This window comes from Channa argus, chromosome 14 (genome assembly GCF_033026475.1).
Source record: "Channa argus isolate prfri chromosome 14, Channa argus male v1.0, whole genome shotgun sequence".
NCBI lineage: Eukaryota > Metazoa > Chordata > Actinopteri > Anabantiformes > Channidae > Channa > Channa argus.
Genome location: NC_090210.1, coordinates 13,894,052 through 13,910,981, shown reverse-complemented (window position 1 = coordinate 13,910,981; position 16,930 = coordinate 13,894,052). Strand labels below are relative to the sequence as shown.

Genomic DNA, 16,930 nt, shown 5'->3' with positions numbered 1-16,930 from the left:
TGGAATAAATCAAATGTTCATTTTAAAAAAATGCAATAAAATAATGTGTTATAACATTGGTTTGACATTTATAAATATTAAATGAAATGCCGATGATCTGAACACTGGCAAAACCCATTTTCTACATACTCATTTACTTGGTGAGACCTCATATTAGAGACTGAGAGAATGATTAAGAGAGCTTTAACCTTTGAGGAATTCAGAATCAACCACGTACAAATTTCATTCTCCAAACTCATGTCAGTGTGTTATCACCATCTGAACCTTTCCAAACCTATCTTATCTCTTACTCCCAGTACAACAAAGCTAACTCAGCCCACTGATCAACAGAAGCCACAAAAGATGATGTTGCTGGCAGTTGATAAAGAAGCCTCAATAAAGAACCACAATAATTTTACCAACACTCATTTTTTTTACTCAGTTATTTGAAGAGAAACAAAAACAACATATGGATTTTTTGAAAGCTGATACCATATAATATAAAAATAGACTATAAAAATCTAAATTAGAAATCAAAATAAAAAATAAATATATAAATAGAAATAAAAATAACAGCATGTTTCAAGGCAAAAGGTGTTACATAGAAGCTTGTTTCAGCTGTACTTTGTCATAATTTTTGTTTTAAGCAACTTAATATGTACAGTGGATTGTGGCACACTGCAAGATGTTTCTCAGCAGGCAGCAGACATGTTTCTGACCTTGGACTAGTCCTTGGAGTAAAATGCAGCAAAATGCGCAAAAAAGTTATTACAAAACAAGACTTCGACAATCACGCACTGCGGTCCCCTGTACTGTAAACATATTTTCAGGGCTTCAGGTTTCACTGTCACCTTAAGCTAGAGTAAAGATTGAATTCATTCACAATCCATACTGTTTTTTCTCTGACCGACAGATCACCTTTTATCAACATTAAGATAACTGAGTTGCTAACACACACTGGGTTAAAAACAAACAAACTAAACAACAGATAAAAAATATATCAGTATCATAAAAACTGTGCCCTGCTGCCAAATTGCAGGAATTTTAAGTTTCTGAAACTGGTTTCAGGGATAATCAAGAGAAACACATAGAAACACAATTGATATCCACAGGTGGATAATGGTAGTGGGAAGCGGCAAAAGTGGCTTATATCCAGACAGACGAGATGAACATGAAGAATATTCACTGCTACTATCCATATTCAGTCAAAGAATATTTACAAAGATAGAAAATGTGCTTAGCTACAAAGCTACAATGTGTTAATCTCTAACTGGTATTCTAAAATACACCACCTTCAACCATAGTTAATGTAGACAAATGAAAGTAACAGCTAATAACCTATATTTAGGCAAATGCAATCGAGATGTAATGACATGGATTATGGAGGCCAAAAAGGGGTACAGACAAACCTGATCTTAGCTGTATAATTCATCTGCTCTGCACAACCCCTTATAAAGATGAAAGTAGAGCAGCATGAAACCTGGAACAGTCCTCCCGATGCATTCTGTTGGAGCTGTGACATTGATGGCCAAATAGCATTACAAACACACCTGTCACTGCAGGTATTTCAACTTCTTCAGTTTGATCAGGTAGATACAACAGCATGTGACTGGCTTTTAAAGCTTGATTTACAGGTATAAATTTAGTGGATACAATGAAACAACAGAGTGTGACTCTGATCAAATTATTAACTAAATAGTCAAACTTGATCGTCATGTTTCAATTTTGAAAACAAACTCTCGGTTTTGTGTCTGTCTATGGTGAATATATTAACCAGTGTCCAGTCAGACCAGAAGCACATCACACCACTAAAACTACAGATTTGTTAAGTGCCAGCTATTGCCAACTAAACTGTATGTATAAGTGTTATCGCACTGTTGGGAAACCAGAAGAACCATTGGCTGTTCCTAAAAGTTTTTGGTGTTGGTCGAGATCGTTCAGCAAGCTTAAATAAAAATACGCATCTTCCCCTTTGCTCATGTTCATCTAGCAAAGCCAAGTAGATAAAAGAACTTACTTACTTAAACCTTACTCTAACTCAATGACCTGTCCAAGGTTTCTTCACACTGATCAAATAAATGTCTTCTGAAAGATGACTTAAATTATCTTGTATACCTGCATCAGTCTTAACTAGTAGCTTAGTGGCTATTTAGCCATGTACCAAGATGACCTTTCACTTCATATTTCTGGCTACTAACCTCTAATTAACCACCGTTTTCCTACCAGGTATAAATGGACATCAGTAGACGCAACATAATACCTACATAAATCATTCAACCTGGCTGAGAGTTTAGAAGTCGCTGAACTGTCCCAGGTATACGCGAGAATTCTGTTGTCACATTTCCTTGTGACCCAACCCACAGACACACAATACAAAACTCTTACCCACTGTATTTGGTTTACTATCTTGGCTGCTGTTAACAGATGGTACTGCAGGTGGTGGAACAGGAAGTAAAAAGTTGGTCTCACAGCTTCCATTATGCCTCTTGGGGGGTGGGGATGATGGCAACCCAGGTGCTGTCATCAATGGGGATGACATCATTGTCGCCATTGCAGAAGCAGCTTCTGTGCCACCTGTGACTGTGAGCGAACGTCGAACAGCAACGTGTGGGTAAGACGCCCTGGGCGGGCATGCCGTTCCTGTTAAGGCAAAATTGGGTATATAGGGTGTCATCACTGGCAAACCTCCCATGCCAGTGGGGTATGTTCCAGCCATCACCGTGGGAACAGACAGGTGTGAACAGTCAGACATTGCACGTCTTACTGCAGTCCGTTGTGGCAATTCAGTACCATGGCTAAGTTTTGTTTCTCTATTTAATGTGTCAAATGATTCAGCTTTTCCATCTTCTGCATGCTTTAAATCCTGTGACAGGCCATGAACTCCATGGCCTCTACTAGATGAAACACATGACCTCATATTTTCAGTATGGCTTACATTTTCTCGTTCCATAGTGCCCTCACCAAGACCACCCAACCCAACACCAACATTAGCTCTGTTAGCAGAGGATGGTGGTAGGCCTGCTGTATTCCCTGCAGTGGCACCAGCTTTACCTCCTGTTAGGTCAGCAGGTTCTGTATCAACACTTTGCTTTTCTACAGACGGCTTTAAAGTTTGCTTTCCAGTTATACCCACTATTGAATTTTCTTTAAGATTTCCAAGTAGCCCTTCAGATGTGGAGGAACAAACCAACTTCTTCTGATCCTCTTTATTTCCTTGACATGAATTGGTACTTCTAGTAAAAGAGGGGCCCAATATGTTTCTCTCCCCAAGCCCTGAGGTCTGAACTGGAGCCGGAAACAATCCCTGCCCTTGGGCAGAAACTTGGAATCCCTGGATGTAAAATTCATCTTTCCTTGCTGAATAATTTTGCTGCTGCTGCTGATCATTCTGTCCAAAAAGGTTTGTTGTAGGTTTAGAGTCTAGTGCAGTATTCGCAAATGCTCTGCCAGGTGAAGAAGAAGGGGAGGGCAATGAAGAAAACGGGGAGGAATGGGAAGACAGGGGGCTGCATGGGCTTTGTCCCGCACTTCCTAATGATGGCCCTACCCCTACCCCTACCAAACTGTGTCCTTCCTCCTTTGGTATTACTCCTTTGGACCCCTCATTTTCCATTTTCAGCACTGGCATTGTTAAGCTCAGTGATGCTGGTACCTCGGCTGCCATCCCAGACGATGTCGCCTCAGTCCTGCCTCGCCCTAATTTCACCTCATTTTCTGTCAAAGTTATTTTAGAGCCCCCCTGGGTGGGGGGGGCAACCTGCCCCCCTGGTGCCATCTGGCCTTGGCAGTGCCAGTCAGTGTGCTGGGCAGAGGCTGGGCTGGAGGGGGGCAGTGTGGAGGAGGCCAGGGCTGCAGGGATGTTGGCACCAGAAAGAGTGTTGGGAGGCTTGTGTTGCTGTTGTTGATGCTGCTGCTGCTGCTGATGCCCACTGGAAGGTTGTCCGTAACCACTGTTACCGCTAATGATGCCAGGCTGCTGCCAGGCTGAGCCAGACAGGAAGGACATACTCCTGGTATGTTGTCAGGTCCTCTTGTATTGCTCTTTTTTTGGCTTGGTCTCTTGTCTTGTCTTGGCTTGATCACTCCGTTTTGTGTCTTTTTAGTTTGTCCTTCACTGTCTTCAATGTGTCACTCCAATCTCCTGCTCTGTTCTGACTCGAGTAAGTGTCGTTTAATTCTTGTCCAGGAGGAAGAAATGTCTTCAATATCCAAAGTGTTAAGAGGTAAGAAAGTAGAAGAAGCAATGTATCCTTTGGTTTTTAAGTGATGCTTTCAAGTTGTGTGTCTGTGTGTAACTGTGCAGATGTGTGTGAAGTATATGTGTGTGTTTACAAGCAAAGCAAAAGACGGGTGTGTGAGAGTGTGTCTGTTCTTCTCGGCTTCTCTCTGAGCACTGCACAGATCAGCTGTGGGGCTAAATTGCACCTTGCTCTGTCTCTGTATCTCTGTTTTCCTTCTCTCTCTCGCTCTGACATCACACAGTCATGTGACAGCCCGGAATATTCCCTCATTTGCCGGAGCAGAATTTCAGCATTTAGCCCCTAGCGACAAACATGCACCAGTACCCACACGAGGATGCAAGACAGCACATAAACCCCCCCCCCCACACACACACACACACACTTGCATCTGAGCACACACACTAGAACCGTAGCAAACATACATGCACACGCACACACACAAACAGATCAATAGATGACACACTCAGTTACTCGCTAGCTACCATATGACAACCACTTTTAAAATTTATACAAAGTGAGAGACACATGGACAGACTAGTTAGACATTACTGAAGACTGTAATCATCTTCAGAAAACTCTGATTAGACTGATTGTCTTCTTTCTTAATATATTATAATTTCATACATATTTTTCGGCTAAAATGTACCACACTAATGTCAACAGATGACTCTGTGCACAAAAATGAACTTTTTGCCCCAAACCTCGTGTTCTTGTGCATAAAATTAAATTAAATTAATAAAACATCACATTGACTCTGCAGTTCTTATGTTGCCCTTTGAAGGTTTTAGGGTCCTCCAAATGAACTGCTTCAAAATCAAAATCTCTGCAGTGAAAAAGGCCTGTTTTTATTCTACATACTGTAAACTGATTTCAATTAGTGGATTTCACTCCACTGTAGACTTTTTCGGGTTGCCTGAATAATAACATCTTTCCCATGACCACAGAAACATTCAAAAGTGGATGCTGTCATGACAATTTGCGATACACGCATCACATAACTCTTGCTATGGTCTAAATCTGCACTGCTAAAGCTAAAAAGCTAAAGACCAGGATATTTGTGCCTTGACAATACAGCAGAAAGCACTCATTGCTCTCAGAAGAAATAGATAGAAGTATGAATCTCTGACACTCACTTAATGTGTAGACAGTGGTAAACCTGGGAACCACTAGGGATCACCTGACAGCAAGCCACCTTTGGGTCTCGACAGTTTGAAATGCTATCTTAAAGAAATGCAGGATGAATAACTTTTTTCATCTCTCTGTAGATTTTCACTCCACACAACAGCTGACTGTCTCCCATCAAGCTCAGTACAACCCCAATACACCCGAGGACTGTGCCAAAACAACAAAAGCAACTTGTCAAGCATGACTGACAATGAATGAGTATTATTACATAATCCTCCATTAGCAATTTATCAACTGTAACCACAAAGGGGCCAGGAGCCAAAGAGAGAAAGATGAAGACATTAGAGTTTTGTTTAATAAAATTGGAAAGGATGGACATTATGCAAGAAATCCTGGCAGTGTTGCTGTTAAAGTTTAGGTCAGGCTGAGAGGTGGCTTGTGTTAACAGTCTGAAACATTAAAGTCTGAAACAAACAACTAAGCTATTATCAATTCTCTGTAATCGTACTCTGTAAGCTGTAATCACTTTTTTTAACGTATTAAATCAAAAAGCTAGCTGTATTTTAATTGGGCCTTTTTTTAATTTATTAGCTATTTTTGCACATTCCAGATGTTTTAGTGCTTGGAAGTGCTTGGTAACTTTTGAAGATTAAAGTGAAAAATGCCAGAAGCCAGGGCCCATATTTACTGAGCGTCTCAGAGTTAGAAATCATTACTGGTCAAACATTCTCAGTGACTCAATTACGGTCCTACTTTTAGCCACAACAGCAGCATGGCTCTATGGATGGCAATATCAATAAACTATATTACCCACTACATCCATTTATTGCCATCACTGGGCGAAAACTGTCATTTATTCAGCTTTCTGTCAAAATGCCTGCATCCCTAATGACATAACACTTTGACATAACACAACAGCTAGCACTTTGAGCATGAGGACGTTAGCATTTTATAGCAGTACTGTAAGTACAGCCTCATAAAAGTGCTAGCATGGCAAAAGACTTGTTAAAGATTTACATCTTCAGTAGTAAAGAATGGGCTTGAAGCTGAGGGCAAGTCTCAGAAGGAAAGGTGTGTGTGTGTGATAGCATTTGTTTGAGGGCTGGAGAGATCTTGTAATAAACATATTTAAACATTAGGACAACAACTTCTCTACCTTTACGAATGTTTGGATAGTTTGTCCCTACCTTCTCATACAACCAACAGAAATGATTGTTGAATGACCTACTCCAAAATGGTGGCTGACATCTTTTACAACTGCACCAGGAGAGTGGCTAGTATAACAGTATTTTTTAAACTCTAAACAGTCAGGAACATTGGGTTATAACTGTGCAAAAATACAGCGCTAATATAGTTCTTTGGGTTTAAGCCCAAAATACTATAACTGCAAAAGCAGTAGTTTCACGCAGCACTTACAGTCTGGTCTCCTCCTTCTTTTGGCCCCTGGTACCTGGTAGCACATTTTCTCTACAAGACCGTAGTTTGCTTATATTCGTTAACATGTTCTAATAGAATCTGACTATTATTATTTTGATCTTTTTTTGTGTGCAAATGCATAATGTCGGTATTGCTGACAGTACTTATTTATTTATTTATTCTTACTGGAACTATTTGATTTTTTATTTAAAGTGTTTAAATGCAACTCTTTTTGGTATTTTCACTTGTTCAAGCAACTCTTTTACAAAAAACTATTTTGCAAAAAACACTGCAACGTGCGTCAACTTTTTTTAGAAAAATGTCTGCAAAATCCTCGTGGTCTGACTGAACATTGAAGCTACTCAATGCTTTGCAACACTGCTTTGTGTTCTAAAATCAGCTTCACACACACACATCCACGAATAAATTGTAACTATCTGCCCAAACACAGTACTTAATTCCCTTGCCTAATCTTTTTCCTGTAATATTTCTTACACCTTATTACTCTCATTTGTATGCTGACAGTGCATGGCTGCTCCAAGTTTGAATGATCTAGTTCAAATCTTGTCTGAGAAGTTCAATGATTATAAATTTGAGGATGTTAAAAATGGCTCTCCAAGTAAAACTGTAGAAATTTCTAAAACCACAACTTTTGTAACTTTGACACTAGGAGTGAAGCAAAAAATGGAATAAAGGTTCAAACATTAAAATGTGGGAAAACAAAAAGCCTGAAAAATCACATGCTCTCGTTGTCTCGTTGAGGTCAGTGGAAGACCTTTTTTGCAGTTCACAGATTGCTGAACATCAGCTGGAGATGGAGGAAACAGACAGAAAAAGCTGGGTAGAGAGAGAGGGAAAGAAGTGTTGGTGTGGGGTGGAGGTGTGGGGAGGGGAGGAGGAGTGGGAAGGAGGAGGATCTTGTCAGAGTGTTTCTATTTTTATTCTTCGACCTCACTGACTGTCACACCCAGTCCACCTCTTCTCTATCCCTCCATCCCCCATTTGCAGAGTCTCTTGGTTTCCACAGCAACCGCCTCTCATGTCTCCCTGACAACACTGCTCCCCTCTTCCCCACCAACACCCCCGCAGCGCCCCTGTCTCTCCCCCCCAGTCGCAGATGCAGTGATTATTACGGCACTGCAGTGACACAATGAGTCTAAAAAAGAGAAGGGAAGATGTGATTTGGATGGAGGTGACACAAAAGGTGAAGATATGGAGGATGGAAGGACAGGAAAATAAGGTGGAGTGGACAGAGCAGATGAGGAAGACAGTGGGAGGGAAGTGAAGGAATCCAGGAGAAGATACAAATGAGAGGTAATGAAGGAGAATAGATGAAGGGAAGATTGATTTTCCCCTCTTTCCCTTTTCCTGCCTTCCTCCATCAAAGTGAAGTAGGTAGGTGAAAGAATGGATTAAAATAGATAGAGAAAAAATAATCAAGTGGGAGCAGAGATAAATAAGAAATTAGGGTAGATGGAGAGGAAGAAAGAAAAAAAATCTAAAAACTGTGCACTAGCCCAGTTCTTGTTCCATTGACTTTAATCTAGTCTCTCTGAAATAGGTACAATGTTTGATTATAGCAGTGTTTTTAATACGATCAATTTTGACACCAGAGTAAGTAGCAGTACACATACACAACAGTCCAAAAAAAGTAAAAGTGAAAGTACTTGGCTAATAAATTGCTCCACTATCTCTTCAAAATTAGTAATTGAAGCTAAAGTACACAGGCACACGCCCCAAAGTAGGCTACTTCGCTAAGAAAACAATCTATGTTTCAAAGCATTACATTGATATAGTTGCCAATCTAGTCCGAATTTGTTTTAAGAACTTTTAAAAGTGAAAATTAAAACAATAAATATTCTCCCATTCTTTATTTGTTTGTTTAAACATATTTAGTAGTTACGATTAGCATCTATGTGGTCATATCCTCTCCTCTTTATATGATGCACATCCAAATTGTATAAAGCTAATATTCAATATTAAAATAAACCCTTTTTTTTCCCTCAAACTCGTTACTTTTGGGGGAAATTGTGAGAGCAGAGAGCTTGTATAAATGTCTTCAGTTAATTGAAAAAATTGATTCTGCAAGTCAAACACTGGTTTACTCCAATGTGCAGTGCAGATACAGGTTAGGAGCTATGGAGATATAGTCAAGCTAACTAAAGTATAAAGCAGCAATAGGGCAACACATTCAACATTTTATATATGTATATATACATATACATATATGTGAACTAACTAATCAACAGTTTAAAATTTCCATACTGAAAATTAATTTATTTATTGAGCATAGGCAGTTACAATAAGCAACTTTTACTAAAGGTGTCAATTGTGCCTATATATATATATATATATATAAAAACGTGTCTGGCTATAGTCTGCTATAGGCTGTGGGAATAGGATAATATTTATGAGTGATGTTGACACACATATCCAGAAATGATTATCTTTCTACAGCCCAAAGACATTTTTTCTTTTTACTTTTTCTTTTTTCTGACCCTAAAATATACAAATTACAATGGCATACAACTAAAATAAGGACAAAATCCTTGAAAAGTTGGGACCTCAGAGTGGCTGATAGATGACTTGAATAATTAGAGTTTCCATGGAAATTGCTGCCATGTTAATTATTTGCTGATTATTTGATCCAGAATGACAAACATTCCTTATCTAGAAGCTAGACTATTTGAGGATGCTCAATTACTTCTCTTTACCACTATCAGCTAAGTGTCACTGCTGAGCTCTAATTGAAGTCGCTACTTTCTGGTCAGAACTGCAGTTTTTTCAACACACACCTGATGGAGCCAATGAGCAGGGCTCAGACAACAACCCCCCCTTGGTGCTTTACAGTAGACTCCACATGCTTATCTATCTGCAATATTAGGCAACCAACCACGATACATGTGAATCCCCGGCAACAATTTACAGATTTTACTTTCAAGGACAAAACTAGGTTAATGAATCCTGTGTGTGTGTGTGTGTGTGTGTGTGTGTGTGTGTGTGTGTGTGTGTGTGTGTGTGTGTGTGTTAGACCCAGCTTTCACTGGCTGCCAGAACAAAGATTAATGTTTTGCGTTTCATATATTTTCTCTATCACTTACACACACATATAAACACGGTTTGTCTAGTTGAAAAATGACCATGCAGTAAACCAGCTAGCAGAGCCTACACACACACACACTAATAACCAGCACACTAACGCAAGCTTCCATAGACACAGAGATGACAGCTTGTTTTTCATTTTACAGACCATACACATGCACAAACTAAACATTATGTAAGGGTGAAATAGTTGAAACCATCAATATTGCATTTAAGAGGTCAGAGAGATGGGCAGGCAGAATGGGGGATTTATAAATAGATAAAGACAGAAAGACTATATGAGGGCTGGAGGAAATTTCTAGCAAACCTTGAACCAAAGAACCAGTCAGGTGATAATAATTTTATTATAGTAGACCCAGTGACTCCCAGTCAGACAGGACAACAAAAGCACTTTACCTGCTCTATTTGTTCCACCTTACATGCATGCTAAGAACTGATAAAACAAAATAATAAACAACAGTATTGCATTTGGTATTTAGCAAACCGTTTAGCAAAGACAACATTCATTTCATCATAATTTATATTAGGGGTGATCCTGACTAAGAATTTGGATAGTAGAATCTGATTAGTTAAGTCATGGTTCTTTTTTGGATAATACTCGCTGATACAAGATCCCATTAGCAACACTGGCTTCCATTTTTCCACAACAAGCAAAAGAGCTACAACTGAAGCTGAAACGCCCAACAACACATTTTCTTCTTGACCTAGGTCATGGTGTACTGTCCAGTAAGTGACTAAACTACAGCAGCATCAGTTCTGTTTTAAGTCCTGCTATATAGAAACAAATTCTTCCTGGACAACTTAGTGGCGACTGAATAAGCAAAGTAGACAGGCCGGATGGTGCTATCCCTCTGGTGATTTGGACAGGTGAGAGGGAAGATGCACTTGCTATTACAGTGCTTATTTGTTCCTCTCATAAAATGAAATGAATTAGTGGCACAATTCATGTGGTGTAAAAACTAACAATTTCATAGGTGCTGTGACATCACAGACTAATACTATGAATAATTACCCATATGATTTACTTCATAGCCACAAGTTCTTACTTCAAAAAGAATACTGCAAAGTTGTTCCACTGCCTTTAAAATTGTTTTTATTTTTAACAGCATATTTTCTGAGTTATAACAGGTATTTTTTATTTCTTTGTCTTTATGTCAGAGAGACAGACAATTTAAACTATCTACAGAACGTTAATAAAAGAGGCAATTAATGGTTCACTAGCTGAGGGCAAAAACTAATGCAATTTATAGACTAGCTCAGAACCAGATCCAAGATATAACTGAAACCCATCCCTATAATCGACTAACGATGGTGACACATATTTTAAATTATAAAATTTGAATATAATAAACATATTAAATTTGAGCCAGGTCACCTATACATTCGTTAAATACCACCAATATTTGCCCACAGTACATTTAGAGAGAAAAAATTTAGTTTCAAATGATGTGTTTGTTGTCTTAATTTCTGAAAAACAGAGGCTTTGTTCTTTCCTAAATTGAGTCAAATTATACTCTTTACTAATTGAATCACTGGTGAATAACTGTGTAAAAGATTTCCCACAATCACAGAAATGCTAACATACGTCAAACATCAAGGGTGTCCAAGTTGCACTTAAAAGTTTTATATGTTAATAAAAACATGCAAACTGTAAAGGTTAAACTTGTCCTACCTGCAGTTCAAAGTCATCATTGATGATTGTATGCAACAGAGAAAATGGGGACAGGGAGGAGAAAAAAGATCATTCAGTCACTTCAGAATTAGATTCATTATTATAAACACAGTACTCCAACATCAACCCCAACAATGCTTCGAAGTTAAAATTTCTGTAACAAAATGTAAATTATGAATGTGTTCTCTTTATAATGAAACATGAAAAATGTATTTGGTATTTGTCATTATTACAGGTCAGTGTGAAAAACAACACTGCCTTGATGAATGCTACAGTGAATCTGAATCAGATTCAAATAACTGATTGAATTAACAGTTATTTGAATCTGAATCAGATTCAAATAACTGATTGAATTAACAGTTATATTAAAAGCAATTAAAATGAATTTAACTGTGTTAAATTGTGCCTATGTTTCAGTTGTAAGGAAGGGTTGAGGAGAAGCATAAGGAAAATAACACTAGAAATAAAGCTTAATTTAGTGGAAAAGGGATGTAGGCACTGTGCTCAGGATTGAAACCCAGCATCAGTGGGAGGAAGATTTATGTGATTGAGGTTATCACAAGGTTTTCCCCAGTGTATAAAATGCTAAGCACTCCAACACGGCAGCTGTCCATGTCAGTGGGCAATGCAATGTCAACACTCCACAGACTGCTGCCCAACTGAAGAGCTCGGCAATATCTGTCAAAATTATAATTCTGATTTGTGCTATTAGCTTCTAATTGCAACTGGGGAAAACAGCAACATCTGGAAAATTCACTATTCAGAATAAAATTCTCATGCAGAAACAAAGTCACACGTTAAAAAACAACTGATATCATTTTATAAAGTTTAACTCTTGAAGGTTGAAGGTTAATTCTTGAGCATTTACAAAAGTGGTCCGGCAACTTTTATGGCTGGTGGCCTTCATCAGCCGATCCCTCAGTTCTCAAATGCTTCAATTATTACCACTAAAGTCGAGTATAGAACTATGGTCTTTCCCAGGTGATTATACGCTGCCTGGCCAAAAAAAAGTCACCAACTGGATTTAACTAAGCAAAGAGGTAATTATTGCAGTAATTGATGTGTCTGAGCTTGCAACAAGTTATTCAAACCTAACTGATGTAGTAGCTGAATACCTGATTATACTGAATAAACAGAGATTTCCATTATTGAATTTTTTTCTTCCCTGATGGAACAAGCATATTTCAAGATGTCAATAACAGGTTTTATCAAGCTCAAGCTCTAATAAGAGTGGTTCAGGGAGCATGAGACATCATTTTTACACACGTGTTGGCCAGCTTAAGCCCACTGAGAATCTTTGGGATGTGCTGGACAAGATTAATGCAGTGGTCTAACTCCTTAACATATTATGTTGGTTCAAACTATGGAAGAAAATGAAACCAAATGTCTGCCTTAATCAAAGCTAAAGGTGGTCCTCCAAAATAATAGAGTGTGACTTTTTTGGCCAGGCATAGAGGTTTGTTTTGCTCCACTGATGAAGGCCAAGACAAATGAGTAAAAGCTGTATATGAAATCTAATAGGGCACCCTAAATTAGTCCTTGTCTTGTGGATGCACACTATAAACAATAAACTCAAAAAGTACTAAGAAAATTGTCAAATTTCAGGTTGCACCTGAACAACCTGAATATACCATTTATTTTACATTACTGCTCAACTAGTTCTCATCATAATTAATTTTTTCAACTTTTCTACTAATACATTAATTTATCTCTGTGCAGTTGAGTAAGTATAACAAGTATTGTATGTATATAAACCTTGATGATTTTATAAAGCTAACAGGCATTAGCAAATTAGCTTTGCCATGCAAGGACCCAGGTTTGTGTGTGTTCTAACAAAAGAGAGGAGATATAGGGGAGTTACACTGACATCAGACAACCAGATGACAGCAGAGAAGCAGCAGTTCATGTAATTAAACTGTTGTGATCATGGTAACAGATTACACAAAGGTAAGCAGAGATAAATCAAATCAGACAACCTTTTCCTTTGCAGCTTTGTTAATATAGGGCCCGACCAGCATAGTACATTTGTGTCCTTTATTTACACCTGCAGTTGGAAAGAGTGATAAATATAGACACAAATGTTTCTCTGGTAAATGTTTAAAATAAAATATTTATTTCTTAGAAATTACACGTTGTTTTTAAAAGAGAGCAGATATTAAGATGCGAAAAAAGTGTAAGCTGTATTTATGTGTCGGGCCCTGGTTATTACAAATACATACAGGAACAGATCAAGCACCAAGCAGGCCTGATGCTCAATCCATAGACAGAGTCATGCAGACAGGGAGACAATAAGTTGCTACTTCCTGCTATCCTAGCCTACAATAATTTATATTTAAATTAGCCCCATGTTATTCAGAATCTTTCCTGTAGATCACCAACCTTCCATTGGGGGCAGCTGTGGCGATGAGGACTCCTGGTGCTCTGAGTGTGCAGGGGTGATGGAGGGAGGTGGTTGGGCTGAGCTAAGGGCTGTGGCACTTGGGGGTAAACTTTGGGGGAGAGCATTTGGTGATGACATAAGGGTGGCTTCATTCTTACAGGGAGAAGCTGAACTAAGGGGTGTGGCTAAAGGGAAAAAAGGCTTGGCGTTGACGTTGAGGGTTGATTCGACTGCAGTAGGGTTGGTGAGCAAAGTGGAGGTAGGAGGAAGGTCTGGAGTGCTCTTGATAACAGAAGAAGCCTGTGACGCAGGTATGGGGGTTTCTGTCACCCTAGACCGTGTTGGAGGGGCAGTAGCAAGGGAGGGAGTGTTGGTGATGGTTGTGGTGGTCTGTGAGTCTGGGGTAGAGCCTGGAGGGGTTTGGAGGACAGAATCAAGGAAAGAGAAGGTCTGCGAGACAGGGCTCAGATTGTCCCCTGTCATTAATGTTAGACTACCACTAAGATCCCCAGCTAACCCACTCTTGGTGGCTGTTTCGCTATCCACTATGTTAATACTAGCTTCAGATTTGCTGGTCGAAACGTTCTTGTTGTTTGCCATTTGCTCGTCTTTAGCAGGCATAGGTAGATCATCTTTGCACATTGGCTCGTAGGAGCGTGAAGAGGAATCTGTTACAAAACTAGCATGGGAACAGTTGGTAAAACCTGTGGGTATTTGTGCAGAGGATGAGGGCAAAACTGGGGTGGGGATGGAACTTGGAGCTTTTAAGTCAGTAGGATGAGTATCACCAGCTGTTGACCAGTTAGGTGATAATGTAGCTGGTGTCGGAGAGATATGTGGTTGGGGTGGTCCCCACTCCTCTGGAAGTCTTGCCCGACTCTTAGTCCTCCTACCTTTTACTCTACCACCTGCTCCACTCTCTCTGATCTCCCACTCCCAGTTTTCCTCATCTTCATCCTCTTGCACCCCCTGTCTGTTCCTATCCCGAATGCCCTGCTTGTTTGATGGGCTGATGTTATTCTCTTGGCTATCCAAAAAGTTGTACACCTCATCATGGGTTTTCCTCTTCTTCTTCCGCCGTCTCTGCTGTTGTTTGCTAGCCTCGCCCCCTGGCCCTGCTCTCTCAGGGCTGAGGGGTTCGGAGGTAGAGGATGTGGGACTGCTGTCATCCATTGAGCCACTGGGAGAAAGAATGGGAGCTGCCGGGGGGAGGGTTTTATAAGAGGAGGAACCAATCACATACTGTATCAAAAAACATCTACCAAAAATGCCATCAGATTGTGGTTACTGTAGGCGATGCAGATGTTTAAATCAGGTCTAAATGGTTTGCTGATCCAAGACACTAAATCACTGTAGTGTATGGCATAATCTGATCCGTGATCCATACAAAGCTGAAGTGATATGCCAAAATAGAAGATTATGTTAAATTAAAATTAACTGATTATTTCTGTAAGACCACAAACCAAAGTAGACAGCCACAAACCTTTTCAAACACAGAGTTAGATAAATGTGTTCCCATTCAGTTAGAGGGTATATTGATAGATTAGGAATAGTACAGCAGTTGCGTTCCTGGGAGTAGTGTTACAATTTGTAAGACCTCAGGGCACGCTTACTGAGAGGCTTAGTCTAACCCCTTGGATTGTCATATAAAAACACAAGGTAGCTGGAATTAGCTAATTTTCAGGCATCAAAACTTTCTTAGAGGTGTTTGGGATTATTACATGTGTTGAAAAGTTATTTCTCTGTAACAAAAACAAGTGAGCCTTGTTAGTGGTGTACTCTTTTAACTGAGCTACTTCTCAATACTATTGAGAGGTGAATGAAACTGGAACGTCTAATTTTTGGTTCCAGAATTAAAATATTTAAAACCACACTGACATATATAATAATAGACATTTATTATAATAGACTCAGACTTGGAATGCAGCCATTTTAAACAGTGTATCCTGCAAATTAATGGGTTTGTTTAGATAAGTACAGTATGGTAGGTTTTAAGAAGATAATAATATAATTTTTTATCCAGTAATTAGTTTTGTAGCAACCTTTAATTATGCAATTTTCCATGTTGAATTGAAACTTATTTGACACATTGCGCAACAACATGTGTTAGGACTGCACTTGTATATATTGGAGATATTTTACGCCAAAAATAGGCGGTATTTTTTGCCATAACCTTTGCATTGTTACATATGCTGCATAACAAATATAGCAACATTTACTTTCCTTGCTAAATGGTTCCAGTCATAGTAACCATAATCTGATTTCTTTCAGGCTCCTTTCAGCTCAACCTTTTGAACATTTTCATAAATTGTTTTGTATGTGATGGTGCCTGCTTTTATAAATACAGTATATTCATCCAATACTTGTTTTACTCACCTTTTACAAAGCAGGTTATTAAGGCTGCATTTAACTGTATGTGTATGATCACTTAATATGAAGACAGATATTTTGAAGAGAGGTTTACAGCAACATAAGGGCTCAGCACTGGACACTGGGTGATAAGATCTTACTCTGATTTATCTTTTTGGTTGTGCCATAGTTGCAATGTGATTGTGTCTCATCTCTGCCACAGTGAAACGAGTCTGATTTAACTTATTTACACTGATATAATTTTTAAATTTACATTTGGTAAATTGTAACAGTTAACTGTGACTAGAGGTCTTAGAATCTAACAGTGCTAAAATTTGTGCTTGTGTTTATATGGTATTATCCAAATACATGCAGCAAAAGTTAAAAGGTCATATTATATTGGTTGAATTTTCAGTTTTGAAAAAAAATGGAGTTTGAATGGGCTGCATTTGAAACAAAACGATCTGGGGAGCACACATAACAGAGTAAAACACATTGTGAGCATCAATTTTCAAGCAACTTATCAAGGTAAATAAATCTAGCATATTTCAAATGGAGTCTGGCATGCATCAATAAAAAGAAATGCATGCAAATCTGAAGAAATGTGGTAGTGAAAAGGATCATCACACATGCAGAAGGATCCAAAATTAACTTTTGGAATGCATT

At 38.9% G+C, this 16,930-nt stretch overlaps 1 protein-coding gene across 5 annotated transcripts in view; it reads right to left on the bottom strand.

The window, feature by feature from the left end:
* The window catches only part of map4l (microtubule associated protein 4 like), a 100,233-nt gene that overhangs the window by 42,986 nt on the left and 40,317 nt on the right, over positions 1–16,930 (bottom strand). For 3 of the 5 annotated variants that reach the window (XM_067473854.1, XM_067473851.1, XM_067473853.1), the window contains exon 5: positions 13,915–15,114. The exons of 1 other annotated variant lie outside the window; for it this stretch is intronic. In XM_067473854.1, coding sequence (XP_067329955.1) covers positions 13,915–15,114 — 1,200 coding nt within the window. Of the gene's footprint in view, positions 1–2,364; positions 4,045–13,914; positions 15,115–16,930 lie in introns of those variants that run through there. One more of the 5 variants, XM_067473852.1, reaches the window with a different exon arrangement.